The 16,294-nt window shown below is 47.4% G+C and overlaps 1 protein-coding gene across 1 annotated transcript in view; it reads right to left on the minus strand.

Moving 5' to 3' along the window:
* The window catches only part of INO80D (INO80 complex subunit D), a 33,141-nt gene that overhangs the window by 12,898 nt on the left and 3,949 nt on the right, over positions 1–16,294 (minus strand). Inside the window, exons 3-5 of the mRNA XM_015415997.1 lie at positions 13,458–13,566; positions 9,711–9,938; positions 1,777–1,874 (exon numbers count right to left, since the gene is read on the minus strand). Coding sequence (XP_015271483.1) covers positions 1,777–1,874; positions 9,711–9,938; positions 13,458–13,566 — 435 coding nt within the window. The remainder of the gene's footprint in view (positions 1–1,776; positions 1,875–9,710; positions 9,939–13,457; positions 13,567–16,294) is intronic.

Below are 16,294 nucleotides of genomic sequence, written 5' to 3' on the forward strand. Positions count from 1 at the left end.
CTGACCCACACTCCAAAGTGGATGCAATCTGCACAGATTTCATTGTGAATACCTTGAACCTGGATCACCAGACCCTAATTTTAAGGGACTAGTGCCTGTGTAAAATCCCCCAATGTTTCAGTATTCCCAGGACTGACAAGATAGCAGGCCAGTGTGACCAGCCAGAGTGGACAAATAGAGAGTGTGTCACACCAAAAGGAGGCCTATTGCCACTGTCAGTGCTATACCTGTCATGATCCTGGGCCTACAGTGGTGTGGCCTACAGGCTCTAGGGAGGCCTAGTGGCTCCAGGGAAGCCTGTACTGAAGTAGCTATCAGGGTCTACATTTTCCAGATACCCTCTGGACTTCTGATTGGGTAACAGGGGATTTTAGAGGGAAAACTTATACCAGTAGAGGAGTAGAGGGTGGTGCCTGGAAAGAAGGGATAAAAAGCCTTGCCCAAAGTGGGAGGGGGTTCTCTCTCTCTCTCTCTCTCAGGGAGCAGGGCTGGTGAGGCTGTTGCAGAAGGAGGGATCCCTCATCCAAAAGGGGTAAGTCTGTGACCAGGTACCTAGGGAAGGCCAGGACGGTATAGTCAGACACGTTAGGATCTCTTATTTTGCTGGTTTACCTACCCTTACAGTGGTCATTTTTCTTTCATGTTTTTTGAATCACTGTTATTGCCAAATCTCTTTAATAAAAATAGTTTCCTACTCTGCCTGGGTCCTCACGCCTCGTTCGGTCACGTATAAGGGGAAACCTACTGGAAAAGGAGTGTATCAAGGGGCAGGGTGGGAGCGCCGGGCCCTCCCGAGTAGACCCAGACCAGATGGCATCAACCATCAGAGAACCTTTCCAGCCGCTGCCTGCGACAATATCAGAGGAGGCAAGCTGGGAATTAAGTCCACAGGGCAGGGCTCAAACGAAGTCACGCTCCATCCGTTCTCGACAAACAGAAAATATGGGGCCTCAAGTCTCTGTTGCCCTAAGTCCCGGGACCAAGGAATAAAGACATATCTGTAGGTGTCACACTGTTCCAATCCTTCAGATCAGAGTTGGGTTTACAGTTGGGGTTTCTGTGTACAGTATTTTAATTGGTGGAACGTGCAACTGCTGTTCACAGGGTAGCCCCTATGTCTGTCCCTGAACACAAACAATGTAAAATCAAATCAAATCCATGAATCAGAGCCACATGGAAGCTAAACAGATCTTTCTTCAAACTTGGGGCATTCCCCAGATTTGCAGAAAAATCTGAAAATTAAAAAATAATACATGGGGGGATTAAATCCCACAAAAAGTAAAGTAGCGTTCCATGCACATGCGCAGAGAACACATTTACCTCCAGCAGCTGCTGTAGTTCCTGAGTCACGCCGGGCCCAGCAATGGTCATGCAGTGCAGTGGTCCTGCTGGGTCCAGCGATGGCGGCACAGCCTGGGAGCACAGCTGGGCCTGTTGGCGGCCACCACGTAGCCCGGGAGCAGTTCAGAGCATGCTGCTAGCAGCAGTGCAGTCTCTGAATCACGCTGGGCCTGCCACGGTGGCCGCACAGCCTGGGAGCCATGTGGGGCATGCTGCCAGCAACTGCTCAGCCCAGGAGTTGTGCTGGGCCCACTGCCAGCAGCGGCACAGCCTGAGTCCATGGCGGCCCCTGGGCTCAGTGAGAAAGCATGTGGGGAAATCCCCTCCCGTGCCCACAATAGTAAATAATAGGAAATTAGTAAGCAAATGGGTAGTGGCCAGAAGTAACCAATTATACTTTCAATGTGAACATAAAAACCCAATGGAAAAAGATACGCTGAAAGCAATGTTTTGTGAATGGAAGACTGGTGCATGGTTCACCCTTCGTGGTTCCCGTACACGGCGACGCATCCCTCTGCTTCACTTCGCTCGTACTGAAATGAAAGAATAGCAAGAACGTTAGAGACCAAAGAATGGTCCGGGAGGGTCAATCCCTTGATGTTGCCATCATGTCTACCTGAGCAGTCCGCTAGAACCTGGGTAGGTAAGTACAATAAGTTCACAAGCAGTGGATACTGCTGGCATCCATCCCCAGCTGGTATCTCTTAGGTAAAGGTTTCCCTTGCACAAAAGCCAGTCGAATCCGACTCTAGGGATGCTGTGCTCATCTCCGTTTCCAAGCCGAAGAGCCAGCGCTGTCCGAAGACATTTCTGTGGTCATGTGGTCAACATGATTAGACGCCGAGGCACACGGAACGCTGTTACCTTCCCACTGAAGTAGTACCTATTTATCTACTTGCAATTTCTTGCTTTCGAACGGCTAGGTTGGCAGGAGCTGGGACCAGAGACGGGCACTCACTCCGTCACGCAGCACTCGGGTCTCGAACTGCTGAACTACTGACCTTCCGGTCTGCAGTTCAGTGTCTTAACCACTTGAGCCACCATATCTCTTAGCATCCAGTATAAACAGTTACTGATCAACCTCCCCTCCATCTATTTATATCACAATTTAAAAGGTGATTGAAGATAATTAACAGATTTCTTTGTGTGTGTTTTTTGCCAGGCATGCAAAAGGGAACAAAAACATGGGGGGGGGGGGGTGCATAGTCCAAGGGTATGATTCCACTGGAGCACAGTCTGGGGTAATGGGCTCAAGAGTTCAAATTCCTGAGAACCTCAGCTTTTGTATCATTATTTTTTAAAAGAAAGTTTCGATCACTGACAGCCGAGAAGATGCGCTCGAAAATTTGCAGCCAAAGCCTACTGGAAATGTGGCTAATGGAATGCAGGGCTTCTGTGCCTTTGCCTCTGCCCAGACCAGCAAAGTATGCAAAATAACAAAAATTGGAGGATCAGCTACACAGAACAGTGCAAACTTGTTCAGTCTACAGAACATTATTACGTAAGTCACAGAATTCGGCCACTCTCAGTAACCTTTCAGGTCTGAATTGCCTGGGAGATGAACATGGCCAGATTTGTTGAGGCCTACAACCAGGGTTTCCAGGTCTTACCTTTGTTCTGGCGGGGGAATCCTGGCCCCTCTCCGGGACATCCTTGGTGCGTGCGTGATGACATCACCTGGAAGTGACGTCATTGTGTTGGGCACGTTGGGGGCAGGGCCACTATCATTCGAGGGGAAAGCATAGATTTTCCCCCCGAATGATAGAGCATCTCCCCCACAACGTGCCCGGCACAATGACGTCCCCGTGATCCCGGCATTTGGGGCGTGGGGTTCCCCCCGGCAGCTGGATCCAGGCCAGCGGGTAAGGGGCCTGTCAGGCAGGCAAACCCCCCCCCCCCCCCCCAGGGGACCTGGCAACCCTACCTACAACATTTGTCTTATTTGGCTATCTACAACATAGTTTATTTTTTTGTTCATGAGGTCTCTATGCTGCCTCTTCACATCACATCACAATATCAAACTGAGCCATTAACAACAAGCCATCGGACACAACAGAAGTAAGCCATTTTAAAAGCTGCTAAGATATAAACACTAAATGACTCAATAAGAGAAAAGGAGATTATGGGCCTGAAACTAAAAGGAGAAGAATATAAACTGTTGGCATTTGCAGATGACCTAGTATTTATATTGGAGAACCCACTGGAATCAATTCTTACTTTGAAACAAGAACTTCGAGACTATGGACTTGTAGCTGGTTTGAGAATTAATATCAATAAAACTAAGATAATTACCAAAAATATGGAAGAGGCGAGGACAACTCAACTACAAGAAACATCAGGTTTCCAACTACAGAAGAAAATAAAATACCTAGGAATTGTAATGACAAACAAATGCAGCTCATTACAAGAGAATAATTATAAAGAATTGTTGAGGAAAACAAAACAGGATCTAGTGAAATGGAAAGACTTACAGATATCTTTGATGGGCCGAATCGCAACAGTTAAAATGAATATACTTCCAAAATGGCTATTTTTATTCCAAACAATTCCCATTCTTCAAAACCAAAAAATCTTTAAGTAACTGGAGCAAGCGTTATCAAAATTTATTTGGCAAGACAAGAGACCCAGAATAAGACTGAAAGCTCTTCAAGATACTAAAGAAAGAGGGGGCTTTGGCCTACCTAATGGGAACATTTATTATAAAGCAGCTGCATTGACGTGGATTAAAGATTGGGTCACATTGGAAGATAAGAGAACACTAAACTGGAAGGCCACGACCTTCAATTAGGGTGGCATGCATTCTTATGGTATGGAAAAGCAAGTGTCCATAAATATTTCAAGAAGCACTGGATACGGGCATCTTTAATATAAGCGCTTTTATATAAAAATCTCGAAATTGACTGTTCCACTAGAAGCCACAACACTCCCAAATGCATACCAGGAAGAATTACCAAGAAGGTATTTGGATATATTGGACTCCAGACTTTATGTGTTGTTACTTGATGATTTAATGGTGGATGAAATAATAAAAGGGAATATGATTCAATGGGGGCAGAATATTGAGCACACTATTAAATTAGAGCAATGGGATCAGATCTGGAAGAACAATATTAGGATTACGAAAGCTATTCCGTATAAAGAAAATGTATATAAAATGTTTTATAGATGGTATGTAACACCTGAAAGATTAGCTAAAATTGATCCGAAATGTTCTAATAAGTGTTGGAAATGTGAAAATAAGGTTGGCTCATTTTACTACATGTGGTGGCATTGCGAAAGAGCTAAGAAATAAGAAATACACGAAATCTTGCAAAAGGTACTAGGTACTGTAGTACCATTTACACCACAGGCTTTGTTGTTGAATATTCTACCTGATAATTCTAACAAAGATGATTGCTATTTGATTGTTTTTTTAACTACGGCTGCTAGAATTCTCTGTGCAAAATATTGGAAATTACCGGAGATACCAACACAACGAGAACTTGTAAACAAAATCTTGGAGGCTGCGGAATTGGATAAATTGACTTTATTGATAAAAGGTGCAACAGATTCGACATTCGAGAATACTTGGTCACGGTTCTATAACTGGTATGATAAACATATGTAGGCAAGTTTGCAAGAGACAGACTAAGAGTTTACTAAATGAAATATATACCTGTTAGGATGACAGAGACAGAAAAGTTGCTTACACAGTTCATGAGAAATTGTTATTAAGGTGGAATAGGCATCAGTATAAATATTGGTAAAAATGAAAATAACCTCCATGTATCTGTTTGCACGTTAGTATGTATGTATATGTTATGATTGTTTGTGTCTGTTATGTGAAGCTATAACCCCTCATTAAGAGCCTGATTAAAATTATGTGTTTTTGACCTGGCACCTAAAAGAAAGTGAAGTCCAAAGGCTAGGTGCCACCACAGAATGTGCCCTTTCTCTATTTAACACCTTGGGAGACAGATCTTAACTAGCAGGCTGGATAGTACAGGGGGGGGGGGACGTACGACACAGTTCTTCAGGTGCCATTTAGGGCCTTAAAGAACCAGCACTTTGAATTGCATCTGGAAGGAAGAAGATGGGTCGCCAGAGCAGCTCTTTCAGCAAATGGGTGATCGTTTGAGAATTCCTGTTCCACCTAGCCAACCACTGAGTTGAGTTGCTCCCAGGAGTAATTTTCACTCGATTTCTAAAGCACTCTCTTTGTGCTAGCCCTCCAGACCCAGAAGTCAATTGCCCGGATGAGTAACACAAGCATAACAGAAGCTGCCGCCAAAGACGCAACACTGGGATTTGGCCTCCTTCTACCTCCCTATCATTCCAAACACTAGAGCCAGGTACCTGCTAGGGATGCCAGCCTCCAGGTGGGACCTGGGGACCCCTTGGAATCGCAGCTCCTCTCCAGGCTACAGAGATCAGTTCCCCCGGAAGAAAATGGATGCTTTGGAGAGTGGACTCCACGGCATTGTACCCCTCTGAGGTCCCTGTCCTCCCCAGGCTCTGTCCCCAAATCTCCAGCAGTTTACCAACCAGGATCTAGCAACCTTGCCCCCCAGCCCCCATCAGTGGCCGGGGGGGGGACCTAGCAACCCTAAGTACCCCCCCCAATGCATGCTGTGGCAGCAGAGCTATTTTGTCACATTAAAACAACCTGAAATTCTCACACACATCAGCCAACAGAGTTTTTGACCAGCTTTACCTCAGCACTAAATATCAATTGAGCATTTAAGGCATCTGCTCCAAAAGCAGCAAATCCAGAGTATACACGTTTCCTGTTTCTTTTTTTAAATAAGCACTACTTCTTCTTACAAAGAGAGGTTTCTAAGCACAAATCGCTGGACGAAGTGTCTAAAAGGGATACTGAAGGGCTGCTCGACAAGATAAAATGCCAGAAAAAATGCAAAATCCAAACGCAACTCTAATAAATAATAAACCTTCTCTAGGACTGATAAAACCCTGACCTGGATAGCCCAGAGTAGCCTGACCTTGTCAGACATTAGAAGCTAAGCTGGGTTGGCCGTGGTGTGTACTTGGATGGGTCAGGTTGCCATTCCCCAGGCCCAGGCAGGGAATCCCCCAGTTTTGGGGCAATCCTTTAACAGCGATGTCCCCAACGTGATGATGTCACCCAGAAGTTACATCATTGCGACGCTCTGGTTTTGGGGCAACTCTATGGTCTGAGGGCAATTTTACCACAGAGCTTTGCCTTTAAACCAGAGCATCACCACACAATGTCCCCGATGTGATGACGTCACTTTGGCATGATGTCATCACACCTCGGAGCCCCGCCCTGCTCCCAGAAGGCTTCCTCCCACCCCCCGCCAGCATGTCAACAAGGCCTGGCAACCCTATGGATGGGAAACCAAGGAAGTCCAGGACTGCTACACAGAGGCTTATGAGGTCACCTTAAGCTAGCCATGACTTGATTTGGGGTGGGGGGGGGGAGATAGAACCATTTGCTCCATATCCACATACTAAGCAAACCACAGATGCTTAGAAAGAACTGGATGAAGACAGGCAGTGATCACTTTCTGCATCAGACTATTACATTCCGCATGCTTGTCTTTGAGCATATGAGGCTGCTTGTTGCTTCCCGTCAGATCATTAACTGATCTAGCCCAGAGTGGCCAGTTTGGCTTCAGTTTCTCTTTCCCAGCCCTGCAACTCCAAGACTTTTTATTTTTAAACGAAGCTGCCAAAGATCAAAGCCGGGACGGCTTGCAGGCAAAGCGTGTGCTCTACCTTTAAGCGACGACCTTTCCTTTTTAAAATGATTATTAGGGGGGGGGAACCCAGCTGCATTAGCACAATTAATTTTAATATCTTTCACCAGCAATACAGAGAGCGTTCCTCAGACAGCCAGGACCCAGGACCTGTTGGCAGGCTGGGGAGAGGAAAAACAGCCAACCCACTTTGAGGCTAGGGTTGCTATCCCCCTGATAGGGTAGGGGTTTTCCCCAATTTAAGGACCAACACGCCCCCCCAAAGATGCTGATTGCACCCCATGTGCCTGGCACGATGACATAACCCAGAGGTAACATCATTGCGCCAGGCACGTCGCAGGGAGGACGCTCTAGCATTTGGCTAACAACTCTATGGTGACCAGAACATCCAGGGGAGCGGGCTGGAGACCCTGCCAGCAAAAGGTAGGGACCCGGCAGCCCTATTTGAGACTAGTTTCAGGAGGGAAGCTGTGCTGCCCCCAGCCAGCGTTTAAACTGTAGTTAAGCAGAACTGCCATATATATCTTTAAGAGCAGTGGCTCCTGGGAATTGAAGTCTTTAGTTAGACATCCCACAGCATCCGGCACTCAGAAAGGCGCAAGGATTAGAGTTACAGCTCTCTTCCCGTGGCCTTTGTTATCTTCCAACGCAAGGAGTGGGGACACGCATCCTTTTCACCATAAGCCAGTGAAAGGAATTAGATCACAAAGATGTGAGTAAAGAACTCTTATGAATGCATGTGAAAAACTGAATAAAAGTGATTTATTCTACTTTGGCTGTGCGTTGAAAACTGTCCAGAAGACGCTGTCGGCTCAGCGTCAGACGGAACTGAAGCCCATGTTGGTCCTCAGTAAAACAGGTTCAAGTCCTGTAGCACCTTAGAAACCAACAAGATTTTTGAGGTATAAACTTTCGAGAGTCAACGCTCCCTTCATCAAATACAGAAAGATCATACCCGGTAAACCTAGGTGGTCTTTAAGGTGCAAATTGCCTTGAGTCTTGCCATTTTGAGTCTTCGCATTGTGAAGCCCAGCTGGGGGCCACAGTGCTCAGCTTTTGCAGCACAGTCCTGCGTGTAAAGCTGGAGACGGGATGAATTCAAACTCCACACCCACATCATTCCCAAATGAGTCCCAAAGGTTTATCTCCGGGGAGAATGCTCTACATGTTGCTACTTCCAGTTTTGGGGAAATAAAACATTCATGACTGTCAGCCACAAGAGGTGCTTTTCCAGTTCAAAAGATGAGTTTCCAAAGTTTCATACAGCAGGCTTATGATTCCGAATATCTACCGGAATGTTGATTGCTATGAAAATTTACACCCACTTTCTGCTTGATGGGCTTTGTTGTCCGCACGAACAACCCCAATTTACAGAGTCACTGTCTCCTGAGGGCACGTAAACACGAGATGTTGCCTTCTGCTGAGTCAGACCTTTGATCTGTCAAAGTTGGCACTGTCTGCACTGGCTGGCAGCAGCTCTCCAGGGTCTCAGGCAGAGGTCCTCCACGTCACCTGCTACTGTGACCTTTTTAGCTGGAGATGCCAGAGATTGAACCAAGGACCTTCTGTCTCAGCATGTGGGGAACTAAAGTGCTTTAATGTTCCATAATTATAATAATAACAAGTGCAGCCAAGTCATGGCAACACCTCATGGGGTGTTGTCTAGAAGAAGAAGAGTAGGTTTTTAAAGCTAGTTTTTCTCTACCTTAAGGGATCCCAAAGTGGCTTACAGTTGCCTTCCCTTCTCTCCCCACAACAGGCACCTTGTGAGGCAGGTGGGGCTGAGAGAGTTCTGAGAGAACCATGTCTGGTCCGAGGTCACCCAGCAGGCCTCATGTGTCTCAAAGAATCGCCTTCCCTTCCTCTCCCCACAATAGGCACCCAGTGAGGCTGGTGGGGCTGAGAGAGTCCTGAGAGAACTGGGACTGGACAGAGGTCAGCTATCAGGGCTCATGTGTCTCAAAGCAGCTGACGATCGCCTTTCCCTTCCTCCCACCACAACAGGCACCCAGGGAGGCAGGTGGGGCTGAGAGAGTTCGGAGAGAACTGGGACTGGCCCAAGGTCACCCAGCAGGCCTCATGTGGAAGAGTGAGGAATCAAACCCGATTCTCCAGATTATTTATTTATATCTATAACTTTGACTTATAGACTGCCCCTCCTCTGTGCACAGGGCTCAGGGTGGTGAACAGCAATTCCAGTGGACACATTTACAGATCAAGTTAAAACACAGTCTGCCACTGTCAACCCCTAGACTCCACCCCTGTCAAGACAAGAGACAAGCAGAGGTGGTTTTCCACTGCCTTCCTCTGGATAGCAGCCCAGATCTTCCTTGGTGGTCTCCCATAGCTTAACAGTCTGCCACTGTCAACCCCTAGACCCCACCACCCCTGTCAAGACAAGAGATAAGCAGAGGTGGTTTTCCACTGCCACCGCCTTCCTCTGCATAGCAGCCAAGGTCTTCCTTGGTGGTCTCCCATAGCTTATGATTGGCTTCCTAGAACATTTGTGGGGGGGGTTTTAACATTTTTTTGCTTCTTCTACAAAAGCTTTCATTCAGGGTTCTGAAGTCACTGGGATATGTGTGCGCATGCTCACGTGTTCATTACTGCTGATGTCGTGCTGCCGCAGAGGTGCGCGAGGCGGTTTCTCACCTGGTCCGACCACACGAAGCTCTTCGGAGTTCTCGCATCAACTGTCCAGCGCATTCCGGCTCTCTGCTGGCTGCCCGCAGCAATGCTTTCCGGAACGTATGTTGGCATTTCCTTTGACGCGATTCCGCTCGCTCCAGGCGGCAGAGGTGCTTATATTTCTGCTGGAAGTAAGTGCAAAGTTGGGAAATGCGAGAACGCCTGCCGCTGGCATCGCTGTTGTCGTCCAACCTGGGGATTTGGGGGGGAGGGAGAGAAGTCAGGGAGGGGGGATTCAAAGGTCACATTATCATGAAACCTGAGGGACCGCCTTTCCCCGTATGTTCCCCCAAGAGCACTACGGTCAGGGGCCCAAAACTTACTAACCATCCCGGGCCCCAAGGAGGTCAAACTAGCCGCCACGAGGACCAGGGCCTTTTCGGTGGCGCCTCCTACCTGGTGGAATGAGCTCCCGGAGGAGATCAGGGCCCTGCGGGATCTGATGCAGTTCCGCAGGGCCTGCAAGACGGAGCTCTTCCGCCAGGCTTTCGAGTAGGAGCCGCCGCCCCTACTATACTACCACCGCCCTGAGGTCCCGATGAAACATCTATTATGGAACAATCCTTCTGCCATCTCCTTGGGACTTTGGACAGATGATCCGCCATCTTTTGAGTATGAATGGCACTGAGCACTTTGTTTATTTAAGATCTAACTTGAGATTTTAATATGTAGTATATGTTTTAAATTGTTATGTATATGATTGTTTTACCATGGCAAGTGTTCTTGCCTCTGTAAGCCGCCCTGAGCCCACGGGGGAGGGCGGGGTATAAGTACAATAAATAAATAAATAAATATGTGCACAGAATCCGTGTTAGCTTCCACATGGGCTGGGACTGAATATACAGGGAGGGGGATGGTTTCCAATTTAAAGAACACCCGAGGGTTTTCACAGTCAGAAGGTCCATCGTCTGTATTCCCGCAGAGGTCATACATTTAACACCAAAATCACATTTTCTTAGGACACAACCAATGCTCCCTCTAAGCTGTGGAGTCCTGTGAGCAAAAATTCTGCTTTGTGAGCTACTGCCATTTATGTTGTGAGTGAGCGATTTGACTACCGCATAAATTAATTTGCTCTGGAGCCATCCTTCCTGAGCTAAGACAAAAATGTGGGAGCCGGAGGTTAAAAAACCTGTGAGCTAGCTCACACTGACTCTGGTTAGAGGGAACACTGGACACAACCGTATGTAATATAGGACGATTCCAATGCTAATGGCAGGCATTATAGCACCATATATAAAACATTAAAATGGTGTCTCTGCACCTTCATACAGGAACCTGGACCTGGTGGCCCCTCTGTACACCTGCGGGTGGATCCCATGATCTACTGGCAAAAAGTGCTTCCGACTACCGATCTTCCCTTCCCCCTAGCAGCAGTTCCTGACTCGGGGAATGTTTATTGCTGGGGCTGGGGGAACTTTGTAGAATAATAGCCATGTGGGTCGGAAGGATACAGTGGGGAGGGGGGAGGGGGTAATGATCTGGCAAGTCAGACATGCTTTACCAACATCAAGATTAGACTACTGTAACATGCCCTAAGTGGGAATGCCCTTGCAGACTGTCCAGGTGCTTCAGCTACTGCAAACTACAGCAGCAGGGTTCTAGACCCCGAACTGAACGGTGTCTGTTCTTTTACATCAGGGGTGTTCACTCACAGAGAGTGCCCACCACCCTCTTAAACTTCTCTCTCAGGTCATGGGTTATATGTGGGTCAGGACGTCACAAACTACCCCTCTTGTCCCTTTTAAGATTTACAGAGACACACCTCAGGTTTGGGTTCAAACCATGTTGTGGAAGACCAACAGGTGAAACTTTTTCAGCCATAGTCCTCAGACTGTTGAACATCCCCTCTTGAGAAGTGGAAACAACATCACCAACAAAAAGCCCAGTGACACCTTGAAGACCAACAGTTGTATTATAGTTAGGGCTGCCAGGTCCCATCGTCGCACCAGCAGAGGGATTTGGGGGGCGTTCCGGGACGTCACCGATGTGATGACATCACCCGGAAGTGATGTCATCACGCTGGGGGCGTCGCACGGGGACGCTCTGGTTTAAGAGCAAAACTCTATGGTAAAACCAGCCTTTGAACCAGAGGGTCCCCCCCACGCTACGTGATGACATCAGGTCGGGGAGAAGCCCTGAATACTGGGGGAACCTTGCTTCCCCAGCCCTTTTTGCTTCCTTTAATTGTATGCCATTAAGTCACAACCAACCCGGAGCCAGGGGGTTTCCACAGCAAGAGATGAGCAGAGGTGGCTTGCCATGGCCTTCCTCTGCGTAGCAACCCCAGCCTTCCTTGGTGGTCTCCCATCCAAGAACAGATCCTGCTTCGCTTCCGAGCTCCGATGAGATCTCTAGATAGCTATGTCTACCTTTACACACAACACGGGCTAATTCAAATGAATCTAATATCGTCGGTTTTGTGCTCAAAAGGCCCTTAAACGGCACAAAGCGTATCTTCCAGCTTTGCCCTCCTCACTGCTGCTGCATTGCCTCTCTTCCCCTCAGGGCCACGACACGCAACAGTTTTGTACAATGACTCTCTGCCTCATCCCACTACGGTGACTGTTCTGCAAGCTTAGCAGCAGAAACTTAAGTTGCGAGTGCTGATGTAATATCCCCTGCTAGCACAAACTCGCAACCGGAGACTTTGTGCAATACAGGACTCTTTGCAGCCAGATTCTACGCGATGTTTCCACACTGCAACAACTCATTGAACGGGGTCATAAAAGAACACTAGCCAGAACCACTGCTGATGTCAAGGAACAAGAACACTGCTGGTTGTGTTTGGCTGCTTTAATTCTGAGCTCAGCTCCCACAGCAAACTTTAGACATTTTTTAACCAGACAACAGGTTCATCTGTCACTTAAGCCTCCATCTTTGGAATGCCCTCTCCTATCTATCCACGCCTGATTGATATCATTTCCACTGCACAGTAAGAACATAAGACCACATAAGAGAAGCCATGTGGGATCAGACCAATGGCCCATATAGTCCAACACTCTGTGTCACACAGTGGGCCCAAGCCCAGGTGCCATCAGGAGGTCCACCAGTGGGGCCAGAATTCCAGAAGCCCTCCCACTGTTGCCCCCCCCCAAGCACCAAGAATACAGAGCACCACTGCCCAAGACCTACAGTAAAACCTACCTATTTGCCCAGGTATTTTCAGATTGGTGACAATAGCCCTGTTACTGCTTTTTATTGTTGTTGACTTGAGCGAGTGGAAGGCACTGCCGTTAGCAGAACGGACCTATGGGACCCAACCCCGAGAATGTGGAGGTTCTGATCATGAGGTTCAGATTAAACCTTATTTGTTTGTTAGTTTGTTTTTATTGGATTTGTATCCCGCTCTCCCTGTGTCCAGGCTCAGAGCGGGTGACATCATGAAAACAAACATTCTAATACATAAATATAATAAAATACCTAATGCTATATAAGAAAACACATTATTTTATAGCTAAAAGTATAAGATGGTGTAGAACTCAGGGGTAGTGGTGTAAAATCTGTCTGGTCTAAGAAGTGGGGGTGGGGGAGAAAGGGGGTAGAGGAGAGAGGAGAAAAGACTTAACTTCTTCCTTCTCAATCCACCAGCACTTCCTTCCACTTACTCCCCTCCGGAACAGCAAAAGAGTTTACAGAGTATTTGAATAGGCGTGCTACTTACTATCCCATAATTTCTCATTCTTGTACCATGAAATCCCATGTACTTACTGACTCCTTTCGTATCTGAGGGCTTCTCGGATAGACCACGCAACCTGGTACGGTGAACTTTGCTCCCATTCCTCCCATTCTTCACCACTGTCTTCAGACCAGTCCAACCCTGGAAAGCATGAAATTGAAAGAACATTCTCAGCTGTTCCCAAATATCCAAGAATTTCTTGGGGCAGTACACACAATACATCTAGAGGATGCCTTCATCTGATAAACTCGTTCTGACTACAAATAATTTCTTTTATTGCTGAAGTGAAACGTAGAAAAGGTCTCATGATGTTCTAGATCCTCTGGCTCTGCTCTGTTGAGGCTCAGAAGCAGTGACCTATTTAGTCAATGTGAAGGGCAGCAGTCCCTAACCCTTTTAAGCCTCTGGGGGCATTAGGGGTGTGCAAAAAAACCCAACAACATAGTATTTTTAGGTTCAGGTCTACTGGACCCGAAATAATTTCGATATTTCCGAAACATCCGGGACATGGTATTCGGATCCGGGATTTTCCAGAAATCCCGAATTTTTCGGGTCCAATAGACCTGACAAGAAAAAAATTGATTAAAAAAACAGCCAGCCTGGCACTGAGGATGGCTTGGCTTCTCCCGCAGCATGGTTTAAACTGCACTGCAGGAGAAGCTGGCCCCAGGACCTGTGTGTGGCAGGGAGGCAAGGGAGGATCAGCTGGGGTGGCGGGAGGTGAGAGCTCTGTACCACCTTGGCTGGGGCTGACTCCTCTTGCAGCTTTGTTTAAACCAAGCTGCAAGTGGAGCCAGCCCAGGATCACCACTCCTGCCACCCTGGCTGATCCCGAATAAAAGCTTTTTAAAAATCGGCTTTATTTAGGCTCAGCTATACAGCTATACAGTTGCGGTGGCTCAAGTGGTTAAGACGCTGAACTGCAGGCCTAGTGGGCACCATTGAAATCCTGACAGAGCATGGTGGACATGGCCACAAAACGGCTGCCACAGAATAACTGCGGAAGGAGGCGGAGCAAACCATAAAATGGCTGCCTCTTCAGCTTTGAAACGGAGATGAGCACCGCAACCCTAGAGCCGGATTCGACTGGCTTTCGAGCAAGGGAACCTTTACCTTTTTATACAGCTATACAGATTCGCTGATCTGTATTTGGCTTAAATGATACGGCTCCGTTTATGCTGAATGCACACCAGAATGCACCAGAAAAGGTGTTGGCGGGCATCATGGCACCCACAGGCACCACAGTGCCCATGGGCACCACACTGGGGTCCTCTGGTGTAGGGAGTGATAATCTGTTTCTGGATGGAAGAGGGAAATGTACCAGAGGGCACATTCCTGGCTATTTCCATGCTGATGAGGGGAACCGCTGAGTACAAGAAGGTAATCCAGGAAGAGAGACGAATCCAAGGAAATGAAGGGAGCACCACACATGAGATGCTTGCCTACGTGTTGTGGGGCAACTCTACCCATCTCTATGGGTTGGATTCCTCCAGTCATTTCCAGGCATGCAAAGGGATGGGCTATTTCCACCGATACCCTGCTCCCACAATAAATCTCCAACTCCCCTCTCATGCTACTCCAGGAGCTGCACTGTGGGCTGCAGCAAGATGGGAGAAGTCGTGAAGCCCAAGACTATGGTTCCAAGCAATGTTCCCTCTAAGCTGTGGAGTCTTGTGAGCAAAAAATCTACTTTGTGAGCTACTGGTATTAAAGCTGTAAGCAAGCGATTTGGCTACTGCATACATTAGTTTGCTCTGGAGCCATCTTTCCTGAGCTAAGACAAAAATGTGTGAGCCGGAGTCTAAAAAACTGTGAGCTAGCTCACACTAACTCAGCTTAGAGGGAACACTGGTTCCAAGTGCACTTCCTGCTGCTGCGGATTACATAAGTGTACATGTCATTACACAACAACTCTTTTGAGTGTGAAAAATTCCAAAGAGAGTTGTCATTGGAGTTTTGTGCACATGATGGAAGATCCTCAAAGCTAAGGTCAAATATTGAGCACTTGTTGCCTAGTGATAACAACTGACGGATCTTCACTTATATGCAGTGGTGGAAAGTCCAGTCAAGTCCCAGCTGACTTATGGCAACCCCAGAGGGTTTTCAAGGCAAGGAACATACAGAGGTAGTTGGTCATTGCCTGCTTGGGTAACAACCCTAGACTTCTTTGTGGTAAAATACGATGTACAGAAAAGGCTTCCAAACAATAATGCTCTGGTTGCACCAGATGACACAACTATATGATATTGCTTCATACCTGGCAAGAGCTTCATATGCTTCACAACTGACTATCTATATCTGCAGGAAGGTGGCATCTGGTATGGTCTGATCTCATCCAATCTTGGAAGCTAAGCAGGGTGAGTACTGGGGTGGGAGACCAGAAAGGAACACTCTGCAGAAGAAGGCAATGGCAAACTACCTGCTTATCATCTGCTTTAAGTCTATGTGGGTCACTGAACAGTATGGAAGAACAGTAGGGAGGAAAAGTAGAGATCTACAGTGGGAGAGGAGAAGAAGAGAATTGGGAATAATTGCCCCCCAGTTCCTGCTGGCAGAAATGTGTTCTGCCCAAGAAAAGATGGTTAGGATCTGCCACCAAGGGTAGAACTATATATTCTGTGGCCAACAAATACGTGGCTTAGTAGTTGTGTCACCAAGTTTCAGCCGACTTATGGCAACCATGGAGGGTTTTCAGGGCAAGGTATGTAAAGAGGTTGCCATTGCCTGTTTACATAACAACTCCAGACTTCCTTGGTGGTCTCTTATTCAAGGAAGAAGAAGAAGAAGCGGAAGAAGAGGAAGGAGAAGAGGAAGAGGAAGAAGAGGAAGAAGAAGAGGAGGAGGAGGAGGAGGAGGAGGAGGAGGAGGA

Source organism: Gekko japonicus, unplaced genomic scaffold, assembly GCF_001447785.1.
Source record: "Gekko japonicus isolate JY-2015 unplaced genomic scaffold, Gekko_japonicus_V1.1 scaffold123, whole genome shotgun sequence".
Classification (NCBI taxonomy): Eukaryota; Metazoa; Chordata; class Lepidosauria; order Squamata; family Gekkonidae; genus Gekko; species Gekko japonicus.